Source organism: Theobroma cacao, chromosome 5 (assembly GCF_053813885.1).
Source record: "Theobroma cacao isolate CCN51 chromosome 5, ASM5381388v1, whole genome shotgun sequence".
Taxonomy (NCBI): domain Eukaryota; kingdom Viridiplantae; phylum Streptophyta; class Magnoliopsida; order Malvales; family Malvaceae; genus Theobroma; species Theobroma cacao.
Genome location: NC_142643.1, coordinates 26877035 through 26902280, shown reverse-complemented (window position 1 = coordinate 26902280; position 25246 = coordinate 26877035). Strand labels below are relative to the sequence as shown.

The window sequence follows — 25246 nt, the reverse complement described above, 5'->3', positions numbered from 1 at the left end:
TTTGAAAAATTATATTTGGAGATATAGTCTTGATACTTGACAAGCTGGTCTCGATACTTATGCACTTGACCTTTCAAAATCTTAGGCTTTGAAAACAAGGTCTTGATACAGAGTCGGTGTGTCTCGATAATTTGACACTTCTTCTTTGAAATTTGATGTCTAAAGTTAAAGCCTCTAACGATGAAAGCTTGAGTCTCGATATATTCGAACTTCCTCTCTAGAATTTTAAGTTGAAAGCAAGGCCTTGATACTTTGAATTTGTGTCTTTATACATTGGTTCTTGCTTTATGGAATTCTGCTCTTTTGAGGAGATGTCTCGATACATGATGTCCAAATCTCGATACTTCAATATTTGTCCTTTGGAATTAGGTTTTTCAATGCATGGAGTCACGATACTCACCAAAGATGTCTCGATTCACCTTTTTCCTTAAGATTCAAAACTAAAAGTCTCGATACCCTCATACGAGGTCTCGATACTACAAGCTAGTTTGAGTCTCTTTCAACACGATTAAACTTTAAATACTTAGCATATTTTTCAACCAAAATACATAAGGGTTTTCATAAAGTCTTCATATTTTGATCATTAGCTTTTATCATACCAAAATAAGGATTAATCATAAAATTAATAATCTAGATTGAAAAGATGGAAAGACCTTTCATAGTATAAATGAAAAGCCCAAAACACCCTTTGGAATTCATAAAATCACGTAAGCACTTAAAAATGATTAGAAACTCAAAACTGCCCTTGACATCACAGAAAATGACATAGACACGTGTTATGCTCTAAGAGTTGTATATGAGCTAAAATAAATATATTATAGATTCCATTTAATAAATCAAATTTATAATAATTATTTTATTTTATTTTGATAAAATAATTATTTCATTATTTTTAACGAGAAATTTTGCATCGATTAGTCAAAATGATAGAGTATGATTTTGATGGAAGAACTAATAATTTATGTGAAAAAATGAAAAAAAACATAGAGAATAGGACGTACAAGTGGTGCGACGGTCCACTTGGAAATGCCGCGGTGAAGTGAGAAGAGGCATGCAGGCAGCGGCACAACCTCGCGCTTTTACAATTACAAGACATAGTAGCAAACAACTGCTGTGCAAAAGATGGAAGACGATTTGCAGAATCAAAATCCAGTACCTCATGTCCTTCTGCACGAACAAGTACCTCGCTCCACCCCCCTCTTTTTTCTTTAATTTTCCCTTTTCAAGTACTGTGCTAATCTGTGTTTGCTAATTTTGTGTTACCAGGAGATTGCCACCCAAAGAATTATCCAGGCACAGAGCCAGAGGTATTGGTTTGGGATTCTATTTCTTTTCAGTTTGATCAATCTTTTAACCATATGATATCATTTATGTGCTACAATAAATTTAATTTCAGAGATGCAGCTGCTGGACCTCCGTCTAAGGATGGCACTGACGTTTTCTCGGAGCGGCCTGATCCCAATGCTCTGAAAGTGGGTAATTGCTTTCGTATTTGCAGTGTTTGATCATGTGTTAATCTTCATAGTTTCTCATTTCTGTACAATACGTATGTACACTTACACAGGAGCATCTACTGAAAATGACTGCAGAGCACCGTGCTGAAATGGCTTCTAAGCGTGGCAAGCCTACCCCTCCTGAACAAGGTTGACATTTCATCATATCCGTCCTTCTGTTTTCTAGTTGATGTGATTCTCTACTTCACTCCTCCATCTACTTCTCGTCCTACCAACTAAAAATGAAGTGTTTTCATCCACTACTTCTCTAAAGTAAAAGAGGACAAAAAAATACAAAAACTTCTCATCTCCTTCTTTGTTGCACTGAAGTAGGAAGGTTTCGGACCATATGCATTTTTGCTATTCAGTGGAACATGTGGAGAATTTTTTGTGATTTACGTCAATTAGACACTTTGATCATTGTTTCAGATTATTTATTTACTACTTTTGTAATGAAGGAAGCAAAAATGCAAAATTTGGTTAATTCTTCGCTTTGGCTTCAGGTGACATAGAAATTGGAAATGGGTATGGTGTACCAGGTGGAGGTGCTTACTATAATGCTTCAGGGCCTAATATTGCTGCACCTGGTTGGTTTTATTATCAATGCACTCTCACTACTTTCATGATTATTTACTGAACCAAGTTTGTATTCTTCACCCAGATAAAAAAGCAGGTTATGATTTCATGCCTTCTAATATTTCAAGAAATTTGGGACTTGTAAATAATGATGTAAGCCAGAAAAATTCTGAGCTTTGTGGAGGATCACAAATAAAGGCTGCATCTAAAGACTTGCCTGAGTACCTTAAGCAAAAATTGAGAGCAAGGGGCATTCTCAAAGATGGTGCAGCGAAAGATGATCTATCAAGATCTGATAATGCAAGTTTATTTTCTATGTTTCATTTCCTCTTCTCTTATTCTCTCCTTGTTTTAGTCATTATAGGTTGTGTTGAAATGGAAAAGCATAGGTTCAGGACTTCATTATTTTATCTTTTCTGGAAATTTACCTATTCTAGTTTGTGAATAGTTATTTCTGAAATTCTTATGAACTTTGTAATGCGTAAACTTCTTCATATGAGTGCCAGTCAGTTACCAATACTTATGTAACTACTTACTTGCTTTTTCCTTTGGATTTCAGAACTTGAAGACCAGTTCACCTCAGCTCATGGCAATTGAGAAGTTGCCTCCTGGGTGGGTGTGTATCAATGGCAAGCTTTGTGCTTTGGATTTAATTTGGTTTCTGTTTGTTTTAAAGCTCTTTGGAATCTTTTTTTTGTTCTAGATGGACCAAGGTTTAAGTCCTTGACATGTGATTAAGCTTTAAGTTTGTGCTGGCTTCAATTTTATGTGATTGTTCTATTAAATCTTTAAATGTCATCAATTGTAAGCAACTTGAAACCTTGATAGGAAATATAGGGGGAAAGGAAAGTAGACTACTTTGCATGGGTGAATTAATAATCTTTTATATTAAATTTGTATATGGGGTTAGCAAGGTCTTTTCTTGCCATAAAAATATTAAAATCATAAACCATTCTCAAGATAACAAGGCCATAGCAGTATGCAAGTGAACTTGTCAATGAGTTCATGTTTTCACAATTTCCATCAACTAGGTTTTACTTTCGTTCTAGCTCAACTAGAAGAATTTGAAATGTAAAAGTTGCTATAATATGAATACTTAGTGAAAGTGAATTCATTTACATAAAAAATCATGGAAGCTTTAAAAAATTAAAGAAATTAGTTTTGGGGATTTTCTGGTAGTAGCAAACTTTTTTAGGTTTGAGCTTTGGGCCAATGAAATGGGCGGTAGAAAATGGAACAAAAATAAGGAAAGGCTCCATTCAGTTTTTTGATGCTATTATTTTAAAGCTTTTTTATGATAACTATTATGGGATTGGACTATCTTGAACTTAGACTGTCTCCCTCTGAAAGTTTTCTTTTAGGTTCAAACTTTTACTTCATGTATTTATGTTATTGCACTGGTACATAAGAAGATGATTCTTCATTGCTGCAATTCATTTTCATGTGAGCTTTCTGCATTAATTATTGGTGAGTAGGTGCCCTTTTTTAATACTTTTTTTTACATATGGGTGTAAATAGTTTTTTTTATGCAAGAAAAAGAGGAGGAAAAATAAAAACATTCTTAGCAGGACATGACTGTAATTTTATCTTTAAGTAGTTGTAAAGTTGATATTCTGGAAAATTTTCTTCTAGCTTTTATTTCATGTCTCTGTTAACTTCTTTTAGTTCTTTTATAGGTGGAAGCAAAAGATCCTTCAACTGGTGCTTCATATTATTATAATGATGGTACCGGAAAGAGTCAGTGGGAAAGACCTGTAGAAACATCTTTGAGTGCTCAGGTTCCATTTGCTACACAACTTGTGGGAGATTGGGTGGAAGCGGTAGATGAAACAACAGGTTTGCTGTGTATAAAGTTATTTGTCTGATTGTCTAATTCTGATCAATTTTCTGAATCCACAATTTGATTTTCTTTTGGGATGAATAATACAGAATGTGTGATGTTGTTCTACATCCATATAAATTTTAAAGAATAATAAATACTAATTATATCTCTTAAGTGTACAAATACCATCAAATCTTTTGGGGTGCAGCTGCAGTGATTAGTAAGAATGTTCCTACATTATGTTTGAGAATAACCATTGATATTTTTTTTATTGGAGTGGAACATTTTTGTCTACCAAACTTTGAAAGGCTCTATGGTTAAACTGATATTTCGATACTAGTATTTGCTTATGAGCATCTAACATTTGAAAGGTTAAAGGTTGCTTAATGCAGACTGATGCTCGTTGTATTATCTGCATTACATATGAAAAATGCATGCAAAACAATTTGGTTTGGTTCGAGTAAAAGTGGTTTTTCATTAAGTTTTCACTTTAGTATTAATGTGTGTTTCATAATATTCAAGTGGGCTGATCCACCAGGGTAGGGAATAGAGAAATAGAGGAGGTGAGATGAAGGAGAAGAGGACAATGGGGAGAATGGCTATTCTATTCCCCCCTATTCTTATGTGCATAGTTATTCCTATGTTTGGTTCATTTTGAACCAAGAAATGGCCATTCCTGGAAAAGTTAGAATAGCTATTAACCATTTTGTGAAATTACTGTCCGTATGATAAAACCTAACCTAGCATATAAAACCCTTTTATTTTCCTCTTCTTTCTCTCTCTCTCTGTCTCTCTCTTCCTCATCCGCCTCACTCTTTCTCTCTCTGAACCTCTTCCATTGCTGCCTTCCTCCTACACAGCCAGCACCATCCTCTTGTGGTTGGCATGACAAAACCCTCTTTTCTTCCTTCCTTTACAGCCAAGGTTGTCCTCCACATTTTGGAGCTTCAATGGCTAGATCTGGCCATGAGAAGCACTAGATCATGCTCCAACGGCTAGATTTGGTGAAGAGAAGTGTCAGATTGATGCTTCATTGCATTGACGACATCTTTGGTGGCTGATGGCAAATTAGAGAAGAGGAAAGACAAGAAGAAAAGGAAAAATGAAAAAAAGAAAAAAAGAAAAAGAAATTAAAATAACAATCATATTAATATTTTAATGATAACATATTAAATTATAATTTAATAATAACATATTTATTGCCGAAAGTTAATGCATTTAAAAATCCCATAAATTTTATTAAATTATTATAAAGGGTATTTTGTCCTTTTATCACTTATTCCTTTATGATTCCAAAACTATTTTTACCAACCAAACATTAAGATAATATCAAAATGGCAATTCCACTCTATGAACCAAACTACATAATGGCAATTCTATACTTGCCATAATTCTTTTCCCACAAAATAGCAATTCCATTCCCCCTCTATTCTATTCTACGAACCAAACATGCCCTTAATTCTTACTTTAGAAACCAAAAAGCTAAAGTCTTCGAAAGTGGGAAGATAATTATTATGGTTGTAAGTATTTACCTATCAACATATCTGTCATACTCAGTCCCCACCTTGAGTATCACTTGTCTTGTGGAATCCCATAGGTTGATGCCCCGTTTAAGATGAAATGAAATATCTGCAAACCCCTTCATTTCTAACTTCTAGTTAGATTAGGGATCTTGTCAAGCTGAACCTTGAATAGTGGCCTAGCAGCAAAATTTGTTTCCTGTGAGACTGCTAGGTATGTGAGGGATACTTCTACTATTCCGAAATGAAGAAGGTGCATTATCATTTTCCTTTAATGCTTACCTTTCTCACATGTCTTTTTTTATAACCCTCACAATTTACGTAACTGATGTCATCTTAGGGGTTAAACTGCTTATCAGACTAGGGTTGGTGCTTGAATAACTTATAGGAGGAACTATAGAATCATAGTTGTATATATTTGATACTTTGGGCCAAAAGTGATGAAAATAAATGTTGAGGCAAACTTAAATTGTAGTAATAATTGAATTTTTAAATTGTTAGAATCTGAGCATGGCTCATAAATTCAACACCATTGATATGTCACTGTGCAATAAAGAATGTTGACATATAGGCAATCAAGTCTATATGATATGAAAGGAGAAGGCTTTAAGATATTTTTTATTTTCGAAAATGGATAAGGAAGGATGAAACTGAACTTAGAAATGTAGATCAAGTGGCTGTCTAACCTAATAAGTAATAGGCAAATTTTAATGGATGAATGCCAACCCTCTAGAGTACAAAACACCACTAATTTGGAAAACCAAACTTTGTAAGTGGAATTTCGTAGGAAATAGGATTACCATGTTGAAAATATGGGGTTGTGGTTATTGTTGCATCATGACATGGCCATAATGGGCCTATTGATGGATGTATGGCATGGAGGCTGACTTCAGTTAGATGACATAAAGTGTTAGATAAGCATTTATGCTGTCTTTGAAATGAGCTTTTGAGATTGCCACTTGAGCATATATGCAAGTGCACATTAGTTAGTACATGTGGCCCATGGATTTGGTTGTAAAGAGTAGTTTATGTGGGTGTATATGAGTCTTTTAGGCTGCAGTTCTGATGGTTTTTGGGATTTGGGTGATGTAGAACAAGTAGGGGAAAGAGATGGAAAATGGAAATTTAGAGGGAAAATCAGAGATATACAGAAGCAATTAGGGAAAACAAAGAAAATAGGGAGAGAAATAGAAGACTTTGGAGAGAAAACCAGAAAGAATCAATACAGGGAGAAATCATAATAATCAATATGTCTACTCAAAAAGTTGTCATCCAGCTTATCAAAAAAAAAAAAAAAAAAGCTATCATCCAAGGCTAATCAAAACATAAAGTAGCATAGACATTTATAAGCTAAAGCCTAAACTCATAAAATACCAAATATAAACCTAAAACTCTAATACTTTAAAAGTAAAGTGTAAATACTAATTTATATAAAATAACCTAAAAATGTGTAATATATGTGACAATTACAACCAAACCCATAAAAAATAAAATCAAATCCTTCATGACTTAATCTCTCAACTAGCATAATTCCATCCTAAATCATTGGAGCCAATTTCTTTGTTGGAGGTGGTGGTGATAGAAAAAAGTCCCCAAAAGGTGGTTGAAAATGTTCAGAAATATGAGTTGAGTTGGTAGAAAATAGATTGTTTTGCATTGATACCACTTGATGCAGCATGAAACTAAAACTTGAAACAGCATGGTTGACCTGCTTTGATATGGCTCCTGCTTGGAGAATAATGGAACACATTACCTTGTATTTGTTACTGCATGCATATTTTAACCTTTCTTTTCCATAAAATCTACTATGTGCATTCAGATAGTAACATTGCTTTCTTGTGCCTTTTAACTTAGTACACAAATTTAAGGGTTTTTCTTTTTTCGTTCTTTTTTTTTTTGGCTAATGTATAGGGCACAAATATTTTTACAATACAAGGACCAATATATCTCAATGGGAGTGCCCTGATTTATCGCAGCCGGTTGCATTAGAGCACCCAGGGAGCAGGTTTTCTGAAAATACTGTTTATGGCAATTTGGCTTCTCAATCACCAAACCTGGACAAATGCATCGGTTGTGGAGGTTGGGGAGTGGGCCTGGTGCAGGTTTGGGGTTACTGCAATCACTGTACACGGTATATAATGTCTTCAGAAACAACTCTCAGTATTGCATTTTATTATGATGCTGAACAAGCACTTTTAACCCGTACATTTTAGCAGGTTGCAAAACAAAGGAGCACATAAACATTAACTTGCATGCTAAATTTATCTTTAATTATTTAAAAAAAATAAAAAAACTATATTTTTATTGTAATTATTATAATGATACAATTTTTTTTTGGTACAATTGAGAAAATTCAAGAAGAGAGAGGAGATTTCAGCCTTAGATCTTAATCCTGAAGGGGGGGTTAAAACCATTAGACCAAGTTTGAGTTTTATTGTGGTATAAAATAATTTTTGTAACATATTATATTATAGAACATAATCTGGATGAGTGAATTGTATGTTCTGGTAAAAAAGGAAAAAAAATCATGTGCACTGGAGCTCCTACCAGGTAACAACTATTTTATGTTAGTAGTTGAGGGCATTATGTTGTAAATTATGAATAAATACATAAGGAAACAATGTTCTCTTGAATATTAATTAGCAAAATATATATCCATCAAACAAAATGTTTTTCTTGGAAAATATGTTCTTCTTTTTAGCAATTCTTGTTTGTTGTCCATGTAAAATATTAAAAACTAATAAAGTTACTCTACTGAAAATCAAAGAACCTAACCAACTAAGATTATTTTTCACCTTATATATATAACTTAATTTTTTTTTCTGGGTGGAATACATTAAGTGTGCACCCTTACATCTATATCATATTTGAAGAATCAAGGAATAGAATAAAAAATTGTCATATGGGAAGTGAAAGATAATAGAGAAGCTGGGAGAGTAGTGGACCCTGAAGGCAAAGACCAGGAGCCTTAGATTAATAAAAAGAAAGAAAGAGGAAGTGATGAATCAGGGAAATGTGGTAGTTGAGGTATTAAGTAATCTAGGACTTTATTTTATACTTTACGAGTTTGACTGTAATTTTTACATATCTTTAGGCTGTTTTGTTATACTTTCATATTAATTAGTTAATTTCCATGTATTAGGGTTTTAGAGTTATATTTGGTATTTTGAGTTTAGGGTTTAGCTTATAGATGTCTATGTTACTTTAGGTTTTGATTAGTTTCTGGATAATGAATATTTGAGATTGTGAGATATTGTGTATTGTGATTTTCTCTCCCTATTCGTTCTTTCTGGTTTCTCCCCATAAGTCTTCTATATCTCTGCCTATTTCCTCTGTTTCTCCCTAATTTGCTTCTGCCTATCCTAGATTTCCCTCTAAATTGTTATTTTCTCTCTCTTTCCCCTACTTGTTCTACATCAGAAAGCCTCTCGAAAGCACTTAAGAATAAAGAAAGAGGATCAACTTTCTGGAACAATGCATCTGTGAAATGGACACAATGTTATAATAATAGTTGTGACGTCCTGTTTAGTGGGTAAAATTCAAAAAGCCCCTTAAAATACTTCAAAAAGACATTTTGGTCCCTCTTGTTTCAAAATGATGCTTTTGATCCCTTAACTATTAACACTGTTAGTCAACAGTTAAACAAATAATAACCAATACTACATGCATATTTTAGGACACAAATGCCTTTTTTTAAAAAAACTGCTCATGTTTCTTTCCAAAACTTAATAAAATTTATTTTGATATTAATAACATTCAATATATGACAAAGTAGAAAAAAACTTAAAACTTCATAAAATTCTAGAATGGGATTTGTGAATGTTGTAATTTGTCTCATTTTGATACTTAATAAAATTCAATATTTAACAGAGAAGAGATAAACTCAAAATCTTTTATATATAGTAATCAAGTCAAAATCTTTTCATGTCACCTTAAACCCTAGTTTCAAAGAACAAATTTTGGGGAAAATTATTTCAATAAAATTTGTAAGCATAAGTAAAAAATCAATTTCTTGATCTGACACCATCAAATTTGAAATATCCATCATTGAACAAAAGATTTACTTTTTAATATATGCTTTTCAACGGAAATTTTTTTTTCAAATTGTTGGAAAAATAAAGAGTTTGATGGCAATATACTTTACCTTAAGAAAGAAGTTTATGGTTTAAGGTAGATACGGCTTCAAATTTTTGGGCCTTCAAATAAAAATGTTTTAGGTTTTTTTTTTTTTTTTTTCTGATTAAGGTTTTTAAGGGATTGATGAGCAGATTTTTTTTTCAAAAGAAAATGTTTAAATTAAAAAACTAATATAAAGGGTATTTATGTCTTAAAACATTTATGTAATATTTGGTCTAATTTTTTAACGGTTGACTAACTGTGTTAGCAGTCCAAGGACCAAAAATATCATTTTGAAATAAAAGGGACCAAAGTGTCCTTTTGAAGTGTTTTGAGGGGGCTTTTTGAATTTTACCCCTGTTTTAGTTGTCTTAATGTTTCTCGTTCCACTGTTTCGATGGTTGCTAGTTGATTTGAATAAAACTGTCACAGTTGGTTTCATTTTTCAGTAAACTTTTATTCCTTTTTTTCCAAGTTTCTTTTGGTGCAGATTGTTTTTGAATTATTGTTAATTGATAAAGGAAAGTATGTCCTGCTAAGATTATGTAAGTGCCTTTAAATATTTTAGGAAGTAGTAAACACTAGCACTGTTTTCCATTGTCCACAAGATTTTATATTGTTTGTCTAAGAGAAGAAAAGCAAATATAGAGAGCACACAAATTGGAAATAAAGAAAGGAGTGGCACCCTCAAGAACTAGGGTTATAGAAGAAAGTTTATCTACTGAAGTCCTTAAAGTAGTCTGTAGCTTCAAATTATAAATTATGAGAGCCCTTTTTTTGTCAAAATAGGCGGTTGAGGCTTTTGATTTAGATTTCATATTTGTGCATACCATGTGAAATGGTAAGAATGAAGTAAAGATTGAGGAACTTTAAGTCATGGAAAAGGCTCCTGAGTAGTAATTCAGAGGCTGGTTTGATCTATTTTTATGATAAAATTAATAGCTAAACCAAGAATTGTGCCTGGGTTTATGTTTTTGCAAAAAATGGAGAAAATTCTCTAGAAAGAGAGCAAACGTGGTTGTATTTACCTGGCTTTCTGGCCAGTAACACATCATGACAGCCAATGGTTATAATTCTTGTTGGTACAAGAACTAAAAAAAAAGTTCAAGGTCTAATAGTACTCAAAAGGAAGTATGGTTGTTTAAAGGTTTGCTAGTATATGTGCTACTTTGCTATTTGAATCGTTTGAAGTATACCTTTCTTGACATTTCTTTTCAGAGTATCTCTGTGGCATAGGTGAGCTGGAAATGCCTTGCATTTATATCAAAAGCATTTTGTAACAGTATTCAGCTAGTATATCCCACACTCATCTTCCTCTTTTCTTAAACCAACCATTGGGATCTGAGTTTTATTTAACTTAATAAAATTAACCTTTTCATGCCATTTTAATTAGGGGATGTTAGGGTACCATGTTTACATTTTTTAAATAGAGAGGGGAAAGTTGGTATTTACAGTTAAAAGAGTTTTTGAGATTCATCCTTCTATATATAAAGATCTATGGCACGTCTTAAGTTTCTGCATCCTTACAGAACCTTCAGAAGCATGCATGAAGTTTGGAGGGAAAAATAAGGGAACCTGGCCTAGTTGCTTTTGGTGTTGGAGGTTAAAATCTTTGCAACAGCTAGGCACACTGAGAACTAGTCTTACTGGCATTAATTTTTTTTTAAATGATTTAAGATCAGGTTGTGATCTTAAGCAGTTGAATTTTTTTTATTAATTCACAAAGGGAGTGCAGCCTGGTTGGTTTTGGGGTTTCAGGGGAACACCTTTGCAACAGCTAGGCGCACTAAGATCTTCTCATGTGTGTGGGAAGAAATATTCAGAGACTTACTTGGCATTCAGTTTTTCTTTTTAAACTGTTAAAGTCGACTTGTGATCTTAAACAGTTGAATGCTTTTGTGTAAGTCAGTTAAAAAGAGATGCTTATAGCATTTTGCCTAATATCATTGGATTATGATATTCAAATTGGAGTTCTCTTTTTTTTATTTATTTGCTTTTGGTTTAAAATGATGTACCCTTTTCCTTTTCTAATGTAAACAATTGGAAGAAGGAGCTGTTTACAAGCTACTAGATTAAAATTGCATTGGATGTTCCATATGTATTTCATGTGTCCTTTTGGACAGCGAGCCAACTTTATAGTTTTTACAACAAACAATTTGCATATATGAATACTTCTGTGAATAAAAGGGAATTCTGTGAGAGTTCATTATGAGATACTGGGATTAGCTTTTGTGATGTAACCTATTGTATCAAGGAAATTGTACATAACCTTAATTAGTTCGGGCCTCTAAAAGCCATTTATACTTAAATTTGGTTGCAAAACATAAATTATTTCCCAATGATTCAAGGTATAGGTCCTGTGGCTATTTGTGTATACATTTATATGTGACATCTGTCAGTGATTAAAATCTGGTTTAGGTCAGACAATTTAAAATGATGTACAAAAGAAATGTTGTAACTATCATGCCATGATGCCATTGGTTCTAGAGGTTTTCTTGTTTTGTTTTCATAATATGTGGAACATTTATGGAGAACGAGATGAGAAACTGGTGCATTTAAGATACCATTGTGAAACTCTCTTTTCTTTTTGCTGGCCATGCCAGATCAGAAAATGAATAAAAGGAAATCAAAATCATTTTTCTTGCCAGCAAAATGCATTGTTTGAAAAATAAGATATTGAGACTTGTGAACGTGGGATGTTCTTAACTTGGAGTAGCACATACATACATACATATATATATATATATATATGTATATGTACATGTATAAATGCATACATTTTTTTACGTATTTGTCATTTTTCTGCATTTAAGAAAGCAAGTTGAAGCTGATAATACTGAAAACTTCTATGAAATGCAGAGTTCTCAATCTGCCACAGAGCCAGTATTTGTCAACTATTACAGATCAGCAGCAGTCTGCAAATACCAAAGACCGTTATGAGAATAAGGCTCCGAAGCAACGGTACAGCCTCTCACTTTGGATCTCTTTGTAATTGAACTAACTCTAATTTGCTTATTTCTGAGGTTACTGCATGATTCAAGGTCATCAAGCAATGTGATTAAAAGTCCCGTTTTATTTCTCTTGAGAATTCACGTATAGTTCAGGTTCGGGAAAATAAATCTTTGTAAATTCAATTGTCCTAATTCTCTCCTTGCAGTTTTAGCATTTTGTTAAGACCTGTTGATATACCACCCAATAATTTCAAAATAAGATTTAATGAGTATGGAATTTTCAATTGTCAAAACTACAAAATCCTCTAGTCTCAGTATGTGATGACTCAAATTTGAATATCTCAATTGTCTGAAGGTGCCCTTAAAAGTCTTAAAGTAACATATTTATGTAAGTTTAAGAAACTTTACATCAAGCTCACATTAAGTAGCCAACATAATAAAGTTCTAATGAAATAAGCTTAAATAACTAAACCCTATTTAATTAGCAAAAAAACAAAACCCTATTTTCTAAACTTTGTCTAAAATAATTATTTCTCAAAAATGTAGATAATGACCCTTCATCATTCTTTCCTTTTGGACAAAGCTAATTCCAAAGAGTTAAATTGCAAGTACAACTCAAACAGCTCTCTGAGGTACAAATTTTGAAACTCATCAGCAATAATCTAAGAAACATCCATGGTTGGTCAACCTCTCCTTAGCAACATATCAAGGTAATCCCCCATTACTACAAACAATAGTTTCATAATCTAGAACTAGAACAACAGCAGCCTCATCCTTACGGGATGAAAATTCTAGCATGTGAGAAATAGAGGTCATTGCAAATTATTTGAACGAAATAAAGAGGCTCCAATTACCTTCATAAGGTAACAGGTCTTCCTCATTGAAATAAGATTATTATTCAAATGGCAGGATAAATCAAGTAAATAAGCTTTAGGGTCAAGTTATCAATGATAGGATAGAGGCACCTGGCATGAGCATGTAATTTCTAAGAAGTCTTAACATTCAAAATGAACACATACCATCACATGAATTAGTTGCCCAATGATTATTAGTAGCAAGTTCATATGATTCATTGCAATCTTTCCTCTAACTGCAAGTATATTGGACAAAAAATTTGGTAGGTTCAGAGGTGCAAAACATTTTTGGAAAAGGAAAAAGGTCAATAGGTGTACAGGTTTAATGGCATGGATATACTCAGATGGACTCTTTCCAAATGGACCTATAAACCGAATTATCATAATCAATTTCAATAGTTGGCAAAGGTTATGATTTTCTAGAAGGAAGGGATGACTTCTTCATCCTGGAGATCTTGTACATATGTAAGTTTACCTTTTCACCTTCTAGAGCTTTGGTGAGCAACCAAAGGTCTTCTCTTGTCACTTTCGAGAGGCTTTTCCATCTGCCTTAGATGCCTATAAAGTGAGGTAGAAATCTGATCTTTGGAGACCGAGTTTCATGCATGTGCTATTCTTGGAGAAGGTTTCGTCAAGGTTAATAACATTATTCCAAGCTTCATTTTCATCAAAATCATCTACAACTTTGAATTCTCCTTTTTCCTGTTTGAAGTTGAGAACTTGTTGAAGCCTCCTTGGACTGATTATTAGCTCTTTTCTTCCTACAAACACATCCAAATTTTCCTTTTCCCATATCACATCACCAGTAATTTCAGAACTTTTTTTAGCAACTCTTGAGTAAAATTCTTGAACGAGAGATTGACTACACCTACTTTCTTTTAGGTTTGGTAGTCCTACCTAAGTCATATTCTCAAGTAGAGTTTTGATTCTCAAGCCCAAATTGTTGGATTCAAGTTCTTCTCAGATTATAAATTTACAACAAATAATCTTGTGAGCTGTCAGAGTAATGTACCATTTCTTTTAAATTCTTGAACTGAAAAATTACTACTTCTTTGGTTGATCCTTTCCTCAAACTTGCTTTTCTTTGTGAGAGTCTCCTTAAGATTCTAGCTTTTCTTTTCGTTTTATCTTTCTTTCAGAGTACATTTTGATCTTTTTGGTCTTGCAATTCTTGAGATAGGGTTTAAAGAAATTTTGAAAGTTTCAAGGGAAAAGTTGTTTTAGATTGATTTGGAGATGATCAATCGAATAAGTGATAGTTTAGCTTGATAAATTTTGGTGTTAGTTGGGTTGATTTAAGTTTGGCGTGAAGGGTACAAAAAGGATTTCCTCTTTGACCTCGGGATTTCAATGACAACAACTGATTACTGTTTATAGCAATTGATCAATTAGTTGACTATAACTTTACGCAGTCATCTCATCATTATAGATCATAATGTTTCCATTATTCAAGTAACCTTATGAGATGACTCAAACAACATTTAACAGAGTTGTCGTCCATTGGCCACTTAATGATGTTTTCTTAGTCAATTAAAAACTTATGGTTATGCATAAACTTTCAGCATAAAATTATGAATTTATATCACAAATAATCAGGAAATGAATTCTAAGCATTCTATTAATCGCATAGTGAGTGCAACTTTACTGTAAAACGAGTGTAGTGGTCAATTTGCCATACCTTTATGTAATCTCCATTGATTTGTCTTTTCCTTTGTCAGTTCTGTGGAGACATTTAGTCATGCTGTTCTTTGCAAATCAACATATGTTTCAAACTTTATTGGCTTTGCTTCCAACAACATTGTATATTTCTTCCTTCTTGATCATATAAATTTTGAAATTCTAATATTGCTGTAGTGACACTTGCGTTATCACCACACAAATCACTTTTATCCATGCAATATCAGCCTCATCAAAAACAATCTTTATAGGTATTCTATAAAGTTTCCTTGCTAAAAGCTTTGGAATCTTCTGAGTTAATCAGATATCTTAAAAGAATTTTTCTTTAGCAATTCAACATTAATGTTTTCAACAGTGTCAATAAGTAGATCGATAGTTTAAAATTTGTTTCATATAAATAGAATTCAAACATTCAAAATAATCTGAAAAGAGAGTCGGAGAAGGGTACCACTTTGTTTAAACCTTTTAAGAGTTATCACCAATAGTTGCATCTTTGCCATTTCCCAATTCAACGACTTTATGCAGACATTCATCTTGTTTAATGCTGTGATCAATTTTGGCACAATCCCTCAAGGCTTTTCTCTCCTGGCTGAGCTCTCAAGAAACTCCTTTTCAGCTTCAGCTCAACCTACAAAAGCAGCTTTTCATTTTGCATTTTTAGGTACCCATACTTTGATGGGTTCTTGGGGGTTTGTTAGCATATAAGATTCTTTTGGACCTAAACTAGCTTAGTTCTAGGATGGTTACGGTCCTCATGATAGCAATAAGAGAGATGTCCATTCCTCCTAAATAAATCTATATGGAGAAAATCTAGAAGAACTTAAGCCATTCCCCCCAAAAAAAGTTGCTTTGGTTTTGAGTGCTCATTCAAGTTCTGCTTCGAACTTCCTTCGAAATTAAAGTTTGAGAGGCGAATTTTCATCAAGTGCCTCTTGTAAGGCTTAAAGCTTTTAGCTCCAATTTTAGAATTCCAAAATCATATTTTAATAGTTCCATTTAAGCTGGAGGAGCATCTTTACAATTTATCACATCATTCTAATAGTTTTGAGTTTTTTCTAATTCAGAAGTTGAAGATAAAACTTTCATTTGAAAAGCAATACATGTTAAGCTTAAGTTCTCTAATTCTTCATATAAGCATCATATTATGTTGCAATTCATCAAATGAAGCATTGGGAATTTCTGAGATTACCTCAATATTAGCTTCTTTGGCTATCAATCAGAGGTTGGCCTTTAGTTCCACTTTTGTTTCATCATCATCCAAGGTGGATGAATCATTATCTGACCTTGTTGCCATCATAGCTTTTTCTTCTTTTCCTTCTTGGGGTTGGCTTTCTTGTTCAGAAGACAATCTATTTTATTGTGTCCAGCTTTCTAGCATTAATAGCAAGCAGATTGACTGCTCTTTGAAACTTCATTCCTGTATTTATCCCTCCAAGATGATCCTTGATCTCTTCTGATATTTCTTCTCATCTTTCTTTGATTTTCTTGGCTTAGCTACCTCTTGTACCTCATTGCCTGCTCATCATCTTCTTTAGATGATACATTGTCAAGCTCTCTTTCAAGAGCTCTAACTTTAGTGCCAGACATCTCTTGCTGAATTTCTTACTCATAGGTTAGAAATGTGCCATAGATTTCATCAAGAGATATTTTGTTCAAGTTCTTTGCTTCTCTTAACCTTTGGTTTCCAAGCCTTAGGTAGGCATCTTAGCAACCTTTTTATCAACTTGTGTTTTGGAATGCTTTTCCTAGTTACTTGAGCTGGTTGGTGATGGTTGTGTATCTATCAACCAACGAGGTGGTTGACTTACCAAGTAGCATTTTAAATACCTCGTGCTGGTTCAACAGGATTGTGATCTTGGACATTTTAAATTGAGTAGTGCCTTCATGTGCGATCTTCAACTTTCCCAAATTTCCTTTGCCATGGAGCAGGTAGATATTTTGTTGAACTAAGTTGGATTGAGAGCTTAGTGAAGAGAATTGATAACCTTGAAGTTTATTTGCGCAATTCCCGTCCCTACTTTAGACCACTTAGTTCTTTTCTTGGCAATATTCTCACCAGTTGTGATAGATCTCTTTATAGGAATATATGGTCCTAGAGTAAACACTTCCCATATTTTGTAGTCACAGGCTTGTATATAGTGGACATCTTTTTACGCCAATATCGATGGTTTGTTCCATCAAACATAGCAGGCCTAACAGTGGATTGTTCTTCAACTATATGTGTATTTGTCGCTGCCATCTTGGATCACTCTTGAGATTGTTAGAGCTTCAAACACGAGATTGGTTCTAATTCTACTTGTTGGTCCCAAGGGTATTGCTAAAAAAGCATGAATGAATAATTATTGCAGGTACATGAGCAAAGGAAATAGTGATCAAGTAAGGAAAGGTTAAGGGTTATGGACAATGCAAAGCTTCTTATAGTGGTTTGGTCCTTCAATGACATATGTCCACTATCTTGACATACCTTGTCAAGGATTTTAAAATCCAACTTCACTAAACCAGTGAGATTAATGGCTTCCACCTAGCTTTTCTAAAGTGAGCTATCCCAAGCTGAATACCCTTACTTACAAATCCAACAAGTGTTACCTTTACAATTCTTTTGTCAAGGAAAAGAGTGAAACTTACACTCTTACAAGATAAGCTTATAGCTTTTACACTTCTTTGTAGCACTTTTCTAACTTCATCTTCTTCTTTTTTTATTTTTTTTATAGATAGGAATTAAGCCTAAAGAGTAAAGAACTAGAGAAAAGTTCTTCACCCCTTGTAGCCCAAGTTCCCTCAATTCATTCTCTCTCTCTCTCTCTCTCTTTCTCTATAGATGGTTTGAAGTCTGTTGCGTCATCCTTTTATAGCAGATTTTGAATTTTTTAGTCGTTGGATAGAATCTACCTGTTGGAGCTGTTAAAGTTGCTGTAAGTTTCCATTACATGTGATTTGCAGGGTTTTTGACAGCCTTGATTAGTTGCTTGAAGTCTCCCATTATTCGATCATTCAGTGGAAACTTTGAACTTTAATTTTGGACTTGATTTTTCTCGTTGATCGCTTAAAGAGACTCACTAGTTGATTGAAGTTAACTTTTAGTTTTTCTCATTGTTCGCTTAAGAGACTCAGTAGTCAATTGTAGTTAACTCAATTGAGTCATATAGCTTGTTATGTGTTGAGTGAAAAAATCGAGAGTTTTTTATTCTCTATCATGAAATTATTATTTACAATATATATATATATATATATGTTAACCCTAAAATAAAAAGTTGTTACAAATATATAAAGCACAACATTAGGCCCTAATAATCAGACATTAATACAAAATATAATAATTGTTCTTAAAAATCCTCCACTAGTCAACACTCCCCCTCAAGTTGGTCTATAGATGTTACACGTCCAACTTGCAAACTAAAGTATGAAATTTCCTACTATTAAATCCCTTAGTAAACACATCTGCTAATTGTTTTTCTGAGGTCACATAAGAAACATTAAAAAAATCATTTTTTATTTTTTCTTTTATGAATTGTCGATCAATCTTTATATGTCTTGTTCAATCATGTTGAACAAAATTCTGAGCTATACTTATAGCAACCTTGTTATCACAGAACAAGGATATGCATTTCCCTTCTGACAATTGCAATTCTTCCATTACTTTCTGTAGCCATAGTAATTCACAAACACCCTGTGCCATAGCTTTATATTTTGCTTCTGCACTTGACTGAGCTACCACATTCTGTTTTTTGCTCCTCAAGTAACTAAATTTCCACCTACAAATGTGCAATAACTAGATGTCGATCTTTTATCATCAAGAGATCCAACTCAATCTGCATCTGTAAAAGTTTTTACTTTTAGGTGACCTTACTTAGAGAAGAGCAATCTTTTTCTAGGTGCAGATTTCCAAGTGTCTTAAAATGTAGAAAACAACCTCTAGATGAGAATCCCAAGGTCATGCATATATTGACTTAAACTTACGGCATAGCCTATGTCTAGTTTGATGTGTGAGAGATAAACCAATCTCCCGGCCAACCTCTGATATCGGCCTAAATCAACTGACTCAGCAACTCTTGCTTGTAATTTGTGATTAGCTTCAATCGGAAAGTCTGTAGGTTTACATCCCATCATACCTATTTCTCCAAGGAGATCCAAAATACATTTCCTTTGAGAATTATTCCCTTATCTATTTTGGCAACCTCTATTCCAAGGAAATATTGCAACTTACCCAAATCCTTAATCTCAAACTCTTGAGCTAAAAGTTTTCTGAGTCGGGCAATCCCCTTATCATCCATAGTCACCACTATATCATCAACATAAACAATAAGTAATGTGATCTTACCATTACAGTGTTTAATAAACAAGGTATGATCAACATTGCTGTGATGATATCCAAATGAGATCATGGCCTTAGTAAACCTATCGAATCATGCCTTGGGTGACTGCTACAAACCATATAATGCCTTTTTAAATCTACAAACCCTCCTTTTCTTCTTCTCATCATCAAATCCTAGAGGAATTTCTATATACACCTTTTCCTCCAAGTCTCCATGTTGGAAGGCATTCTTGACATCAAATTGTTGTAGGTCCCAATCAAGGTTAATTGCACATGATAACATGATTTTAATAGTATTTATTTTTGCAATCGGAGCAAAAGTCTCTTGATACTCCACTCCATAGGTTTGGGTGAAGCCCTTTGCCACCAGTCTAACTTTGTACCTTTCGACTGAACCATTTGCCTTATGTTTCATTGTAAACACCCATTTGCATCCAATAGGCTTCTTTCCCAATCGAGAAGTTACAAGTTCCCAAGTTTCATTTTTTGCCAAAGCCTTCATCTCTTCAACCATTGCTGCTTTCCATTTTGGATCATGATATGCTTCTTGCCAACCCTATGGAATAGTAACAGAAAAAACAGACAATACGAAGGCTCTATAGGACAGAGACAAAGAATCATCGAAAACAAAGTTAGAAATAGGATACTTAGAACAAACTTTGACTCCTTTTCTGATGGCAATAGGAACATCAAGATCATTAGCAATGGAATTAGAATATGACAATCAAAAGTTAAAGGAGACTCACTGCATGTATTTTTAGGGACTGAACTCATAGTGGCTTTTGACTAGGTAATACAGGCCCGATGGCTTTATCTGTCTTGTCTCGTCGTGTATGGGTTTTCAAATCTAGCTTATCCAATCGCCCAATTTTAGGTTGTTCCTTATCATCACTAGGATTTTTACTAGGAGTAGGTGCTATCACTTCCACCTTCTCCTCCTTATTCTCTCCCTAAAAAGGTGATTAAGGTGTATAAAAGTAAGGCTCACTCCCTAAAGGTAACATCCATACTCACAAAGCACTTTCTTGAGGGTGGATGATAACACTTATATCCTTTTGAGTTGTAGAGTTGCCAACAAATACACATATAAGGGCCTTAGGTTCTAACTTGCCTACATTCCTCTTGTGAACAAAACACACGCATCCAAAAATTTTTGGAGGAACAACATATGAATTACTACCTTGTAGAGCTTCTAAAGGACTCTTAAAATTTAGAGTTTTTAAGGGTATTCTGTTAATAAAGTATGCGATTGAAAGTATTGCATCTCCCTATTAAACCTTTTGAACATTCATAATAAACATGAGAGATCAAGCCACTTTTAATAAATGCCTATTCTTCCTTTCTGACACTCCATTTTGTGCACTAGTGTTTGGTGTAATATCCCATTGGATTCTAGATATGCACTACCATTGTCGATTCTCATAATGTTAACCTTGGCATCAAATTGTTTACAAATCATTTTGTGAAATAGTTGAAAACAAGAAAAAAGCTCATTCTTTGCTTTCATCAAATAAACCCAAGTTAATCTAGTACAACAATAGATAAAGGTAACAAACCATTTGTAGCCAGATAGAGAAACTGTTCGACTAGGTACTCATACATCAGAATGAATTATCATAAAAGGAATTGAACTCTTATTATTAATTGAAGGATAAGAATGTCTGGTTATTTAGCAAATTCACTAGTATCTCAAAATAATAAATCTAACTTGTATTGTTTAAACAAACTAGGATATAACCTTTCTAAAACTGAAAAAGATGGGTGTTCTAATTGTCTATGCCATTGGATTATTTCTTGGTTAACATTCATATATTCTCCTCATAGGGCTTGGGTTATACCAAAATCAAGGTATTGCAACCTTCCTCTAGTAGATGCAAGCCATCTTGTAGTCTACCAAAACCAATTGTTATCCCTATTTTCAGGTCTTGAAAAATACAATGAGTAGGAAAGAATTCAATTTTGCAATCAAGTGCTTTTGTAATTGAACTAACAAATAAAAGGTTTATAAGAAAACTAGGAACATGAAGGACTGAAGAAAGATTAATGGTGGGAGTACATTTAACAGAACCTATTCCGGATATAGAGGCTAAAGATCCATCCGTTATATGGGCTTTATGATTGTCTAAACACGGAGAATAAATTGAGAATTTATTGGAAGAGCTTGTCATATGCTTGTTTGCTCTAGAATATATAACCCATGGATCAAGATTGACAAAATTGGAGGAAGCTATCGTGCTTGATTGAGAATCAAGCTAAGACTAAAGATTCCTTAGGGTTTGTATTTCTTCACTGGAAAGACACCTAGTATTAGTCGTCTCTCTAGGTATTTCTATTATTTTGGATTGGTTTGCTTGTGGCCTTGTTGAGCCCATCTGATTAACTCCACGACCCCTAGTTGGTTGACCATTCAACTTCTAACAAGCCTCCTTAGTATGCCTTGGCTTCCCACAACAATTACAATGTAAATGATCCTTGTTCGATGAGCCCTAGTTATTGACTTTCAACTACTCACAAAAGAAAATGGCAATTAACCTTGTCTTGTCTATTGAAGCTGTGTGTGTCATGGCACTTCTTGGACTCTCTTTTTGCTGCACGTATGAATAGGTTTGCCTTAAAGAAGGCAAAGGGTCCTTACCAAGTACTTGAACTTGTATTTGATCATATTCCACATTTAAACCAGCAAGAAAATTATATATGTGCTCATTTTCCACTAATTTATGGAATTTTATTGCATCTTCAGAACATATTGCTTGGAAATGTTGGTAATAGTCGAGTTCCTGCCATAAACCAGTCAATTCAGCAAAATATTGAGCAATAGTCGTCTCACCTCGTTTCGTCTCATGTACCTTATTCCAAAATTCATAAATCTATGCATCATTGCCCACTTGACAATAGGTTTGAGATGCTACATTCCAAATCTTAGATGTAGTACTTAGTAACAAATAACCTTAGGCAATTTGAGGCTGCATGGAAATAACGAGCCATAATATTACAAGAGAGTTTATAGATTTCCATTGGTTGTAGGTGGGTCTGGTGACTTCTGTTTTTTGTTTATCTCCAGTAACATATCCTTTTAGACCTTTAGATTGGATGAAATATAGGCAAGATTTGACCACACAAGATGATTAGTTCGATCTAGCTTTACGGAACTCATTTGTAATGAGGGATTCTAATTGATCAAACCAACCTTATTTTCAGCAGTCGTTTCCTTCCCATCAGCCATGCTTTGAAATACCACAGGAAAAAACACACAAACTCCTTGTTAAATACCCAGTCAAGCAAGGCTTGTAGCGGCTGCCAAGGGTAGCAGATAAGATTCCCCTACTGCCAAGCGATAAAAATATAACTCCTTGAGTTGGCAGAAGCTTTGATACCATGTTGAGAGGAAAAAACCAAGAGAAAGTTTTTATTCTGTCATGAAATTATTATTTACAGTTGCCTATATATATATATATATATATATATATATATATATATATATATGTTAACCCTAAAATAGGAAGTTATCACAAATATAAAAAGCACAATATTAAGCCCTAATAATTAGAGACTGATACAAAATATAAAAATTATTCCTAAAAATCCTCCACCAGTCAACGTTATGTTTATGGTCATCAGCTCAATTCCGTTACACGGTTAGCTTGATTATGCCTTTGAATATTGTAAAAAAAAGGATTACTCTTGACATTTGTCAGTGAGTCAGTCAAATATTGGAAAGATGCTGGTTGAATTTGGTTGCTTGGGCTTGCAACTCTAGTTGACTGAAGTACGCCTTTAATTATCTCAACTCAGTCCATTTTGATTACTTAACCTTACTACCTTGGACTATTATCATGAGCTTTTACATCTTCAATCTACACTATATTCGATTAGTTGCATATCTAGAATTCATTGTCAACCAACTTCATATCCGAGCTTGTTTCTCTTCTTTCTATGATTACTCAAGTTCTTGTCTTAGCAATCAACTAACTTCATTGATTAATCGATTAAGCATTTTGACATAGCCTTTGATCTTTAATATAAGGGCTAATCTTTTCCAAGGCCAAGTTTACTAATGAGGGAATTTTTTCTGTACATTTTAAACACACGTGTTAGACCAGATGAGAATCTTTTTCTATCATAAAAAATGATATGGAGCCAACATTAGGATGATGATAGTTAACTCTTAGGCCATCCTCTTTATCCCTGACCATAAAATTTATGTGAGGATCACTGTAACTTTGACCTAAGTTGGCCTCCTTAGGATACTCAAAAGTTTCACTATTTGAACCTCTGTATTGAAGGGTTCCTCAAGTTCTAGCTATAAGCTACTGCTTGCTATTGACATCGAGAGGTAATGTGACACTTACCATTACATCAAAAGCATTTAGTTTGTAGAAACACTATATGTACAAGGACTAATAAAATTGCTAGCGTTAGTGGTATCTCGTGAGTCATGAGTCCTTCCAAGCAGTGTTACTTTCTAGAACTTCTGGGCAAATAGCCATAAATTAGGGAGTACTTTTAGGCTGATAAATGCTCCTAACTAGAAAGAAGTCTTCTGCTAGAACGGAACTCTCTGATACCTCTCAACAACTAAGGCACATTAAAAGTCATCATTTAAAGAAGCTAGCATAGATAACTCTAATTCACTTCTAATCCTCTTTTTAAGCCCATGGACAAATCTTCTAACTCTACCAAATGAATCCTTGCTTAAATGCCCTCTAAGAATATGCTTATCAACTATTTAGCTAGAACAATAGTGGTATACATGAGGTGTAAAGTTGGAAATATAACTGACATCTATAATTGGTAGGAAAATAGTTTTGTTATTATTATTATTATTATTATAATATGTCGAGATGGTGTTATCTACATATGTCGAAAATTGCATCCTCACTAACGTGTTTTGTCTCAACCACAAGCCACACATACACATTGGTGTAGCTGCACTAACATAACCGCTCAAATTTTCAGATCCAATGGGAAATCTCTTCCGGGAAAAGGAAACAGGAAAGATAAAAGGAAGCATGCATACAACGATGATGATGAGTTGGATCCCATGGATCCGAGCTCTTATTCAGATGCTCCCCGTGGTGGCTGGTATGTTACTTACTATTAACAATTTTTCTGCTGTCATGCCATCATGTTGAATAATAGGTATGCAGAGTCCAAAGAGGCACCCTTTAAAGTCTACTAATATCATCTTACACTGGCCCTGCAGGATTGTTGGGTTGAAAGGAGTACAGCCACGAGCTGCTGACACCACTGCCACGGTGCTACATTTTTCGTTGAATCTCTTTATTTTTTAAATTTATTGGAGATATGTATTAGGTTCTTATATATTTATGAACCTAGTTATACATATTGCTCTACTATAGAAATTTTTTTTTGAAGTTCGTTGCCTGAACTATCTTGTGAAATTTCTCATGTTTCTGTAAACTTCAGGGTCCTCTGTTTCAACAGCGTCCATATCCTTCACCAGGAGCTGTATTGCGGAAGAATGCTGAAATAGCTTCACAAACGAAGAAATCGAGCTCGTATTGGACACCTTTATCCAAAAAAGGGGATGGGAGTGATGGCCTTGGTGATGCTGATTAAGATTGTGACTTAAATGGGACAAATTTCATCTTTTGCTTTGCTCAGTTCAGCCTGGTGATCTAAGTGAGTCACAATGTAGTCTGTTGTCTCTACTCATGTGAGGGTGCAAAATGTTTCAACTTTCAGCAGTCCTGTACATGCTGTCAATTAGTAGAATTTTCAGCTATTGCCTGGGATGCAACTATCAAGTTGATAATGATTATATTCAGCTACTAAAATTGAGATGGAAGTCCAGTTGGATTGTATGGTAATTAATGCCTCTACGTCTGCTGCAAAGTGTGTAACATGCATATGTAGATCCTACTTTCAGCAAGTCATCAGCCGATGTCATGCATCCAAAGAAAA

General features: G+C 34.0%; 1 protein-coding gene across 2 annotated transcripts; it reads left to right on the top strand.

The window, feature by feature from the left end:
• The first annotated feature begins 989 nt into the window (after positions 1–989).
• Positions 990–25246, top strand: LOC18598619 (WW domain-containing protein). Of its 2 annotated transcripts, XM_007028208.3 has the most exons (13): positions 990–1179; positions 1267–1307; positions 1397–1472; positions 1565–1643; positions 1997–2080; positions 2155–2369; positions 2629–2685; positions 3746–3905; positions 7323–7542; positions 12387–12488; positions 24278–24403; positions 24525–24576; positions 24749–25246. In XM_007028208.3, exons 1-13 carry the CDS (start codon positions 1123–1125, stop codon positions 24899–24901), a joined length of 1422 nt encoding a protein of 473 aa, XP_007028270.3. In that variant the 5' UTR covers positions 990–1122; the 3' UTR covers positions 24902–25246. The 2 variants fall into 2 exon arrangements, with proteins under 2 accessions (XP_007028270.3, XP_017977810.2); XM_018122321.2 differs by lacking the exon at positions 990–1179 and having other exon boundaries at positions 1590–1643.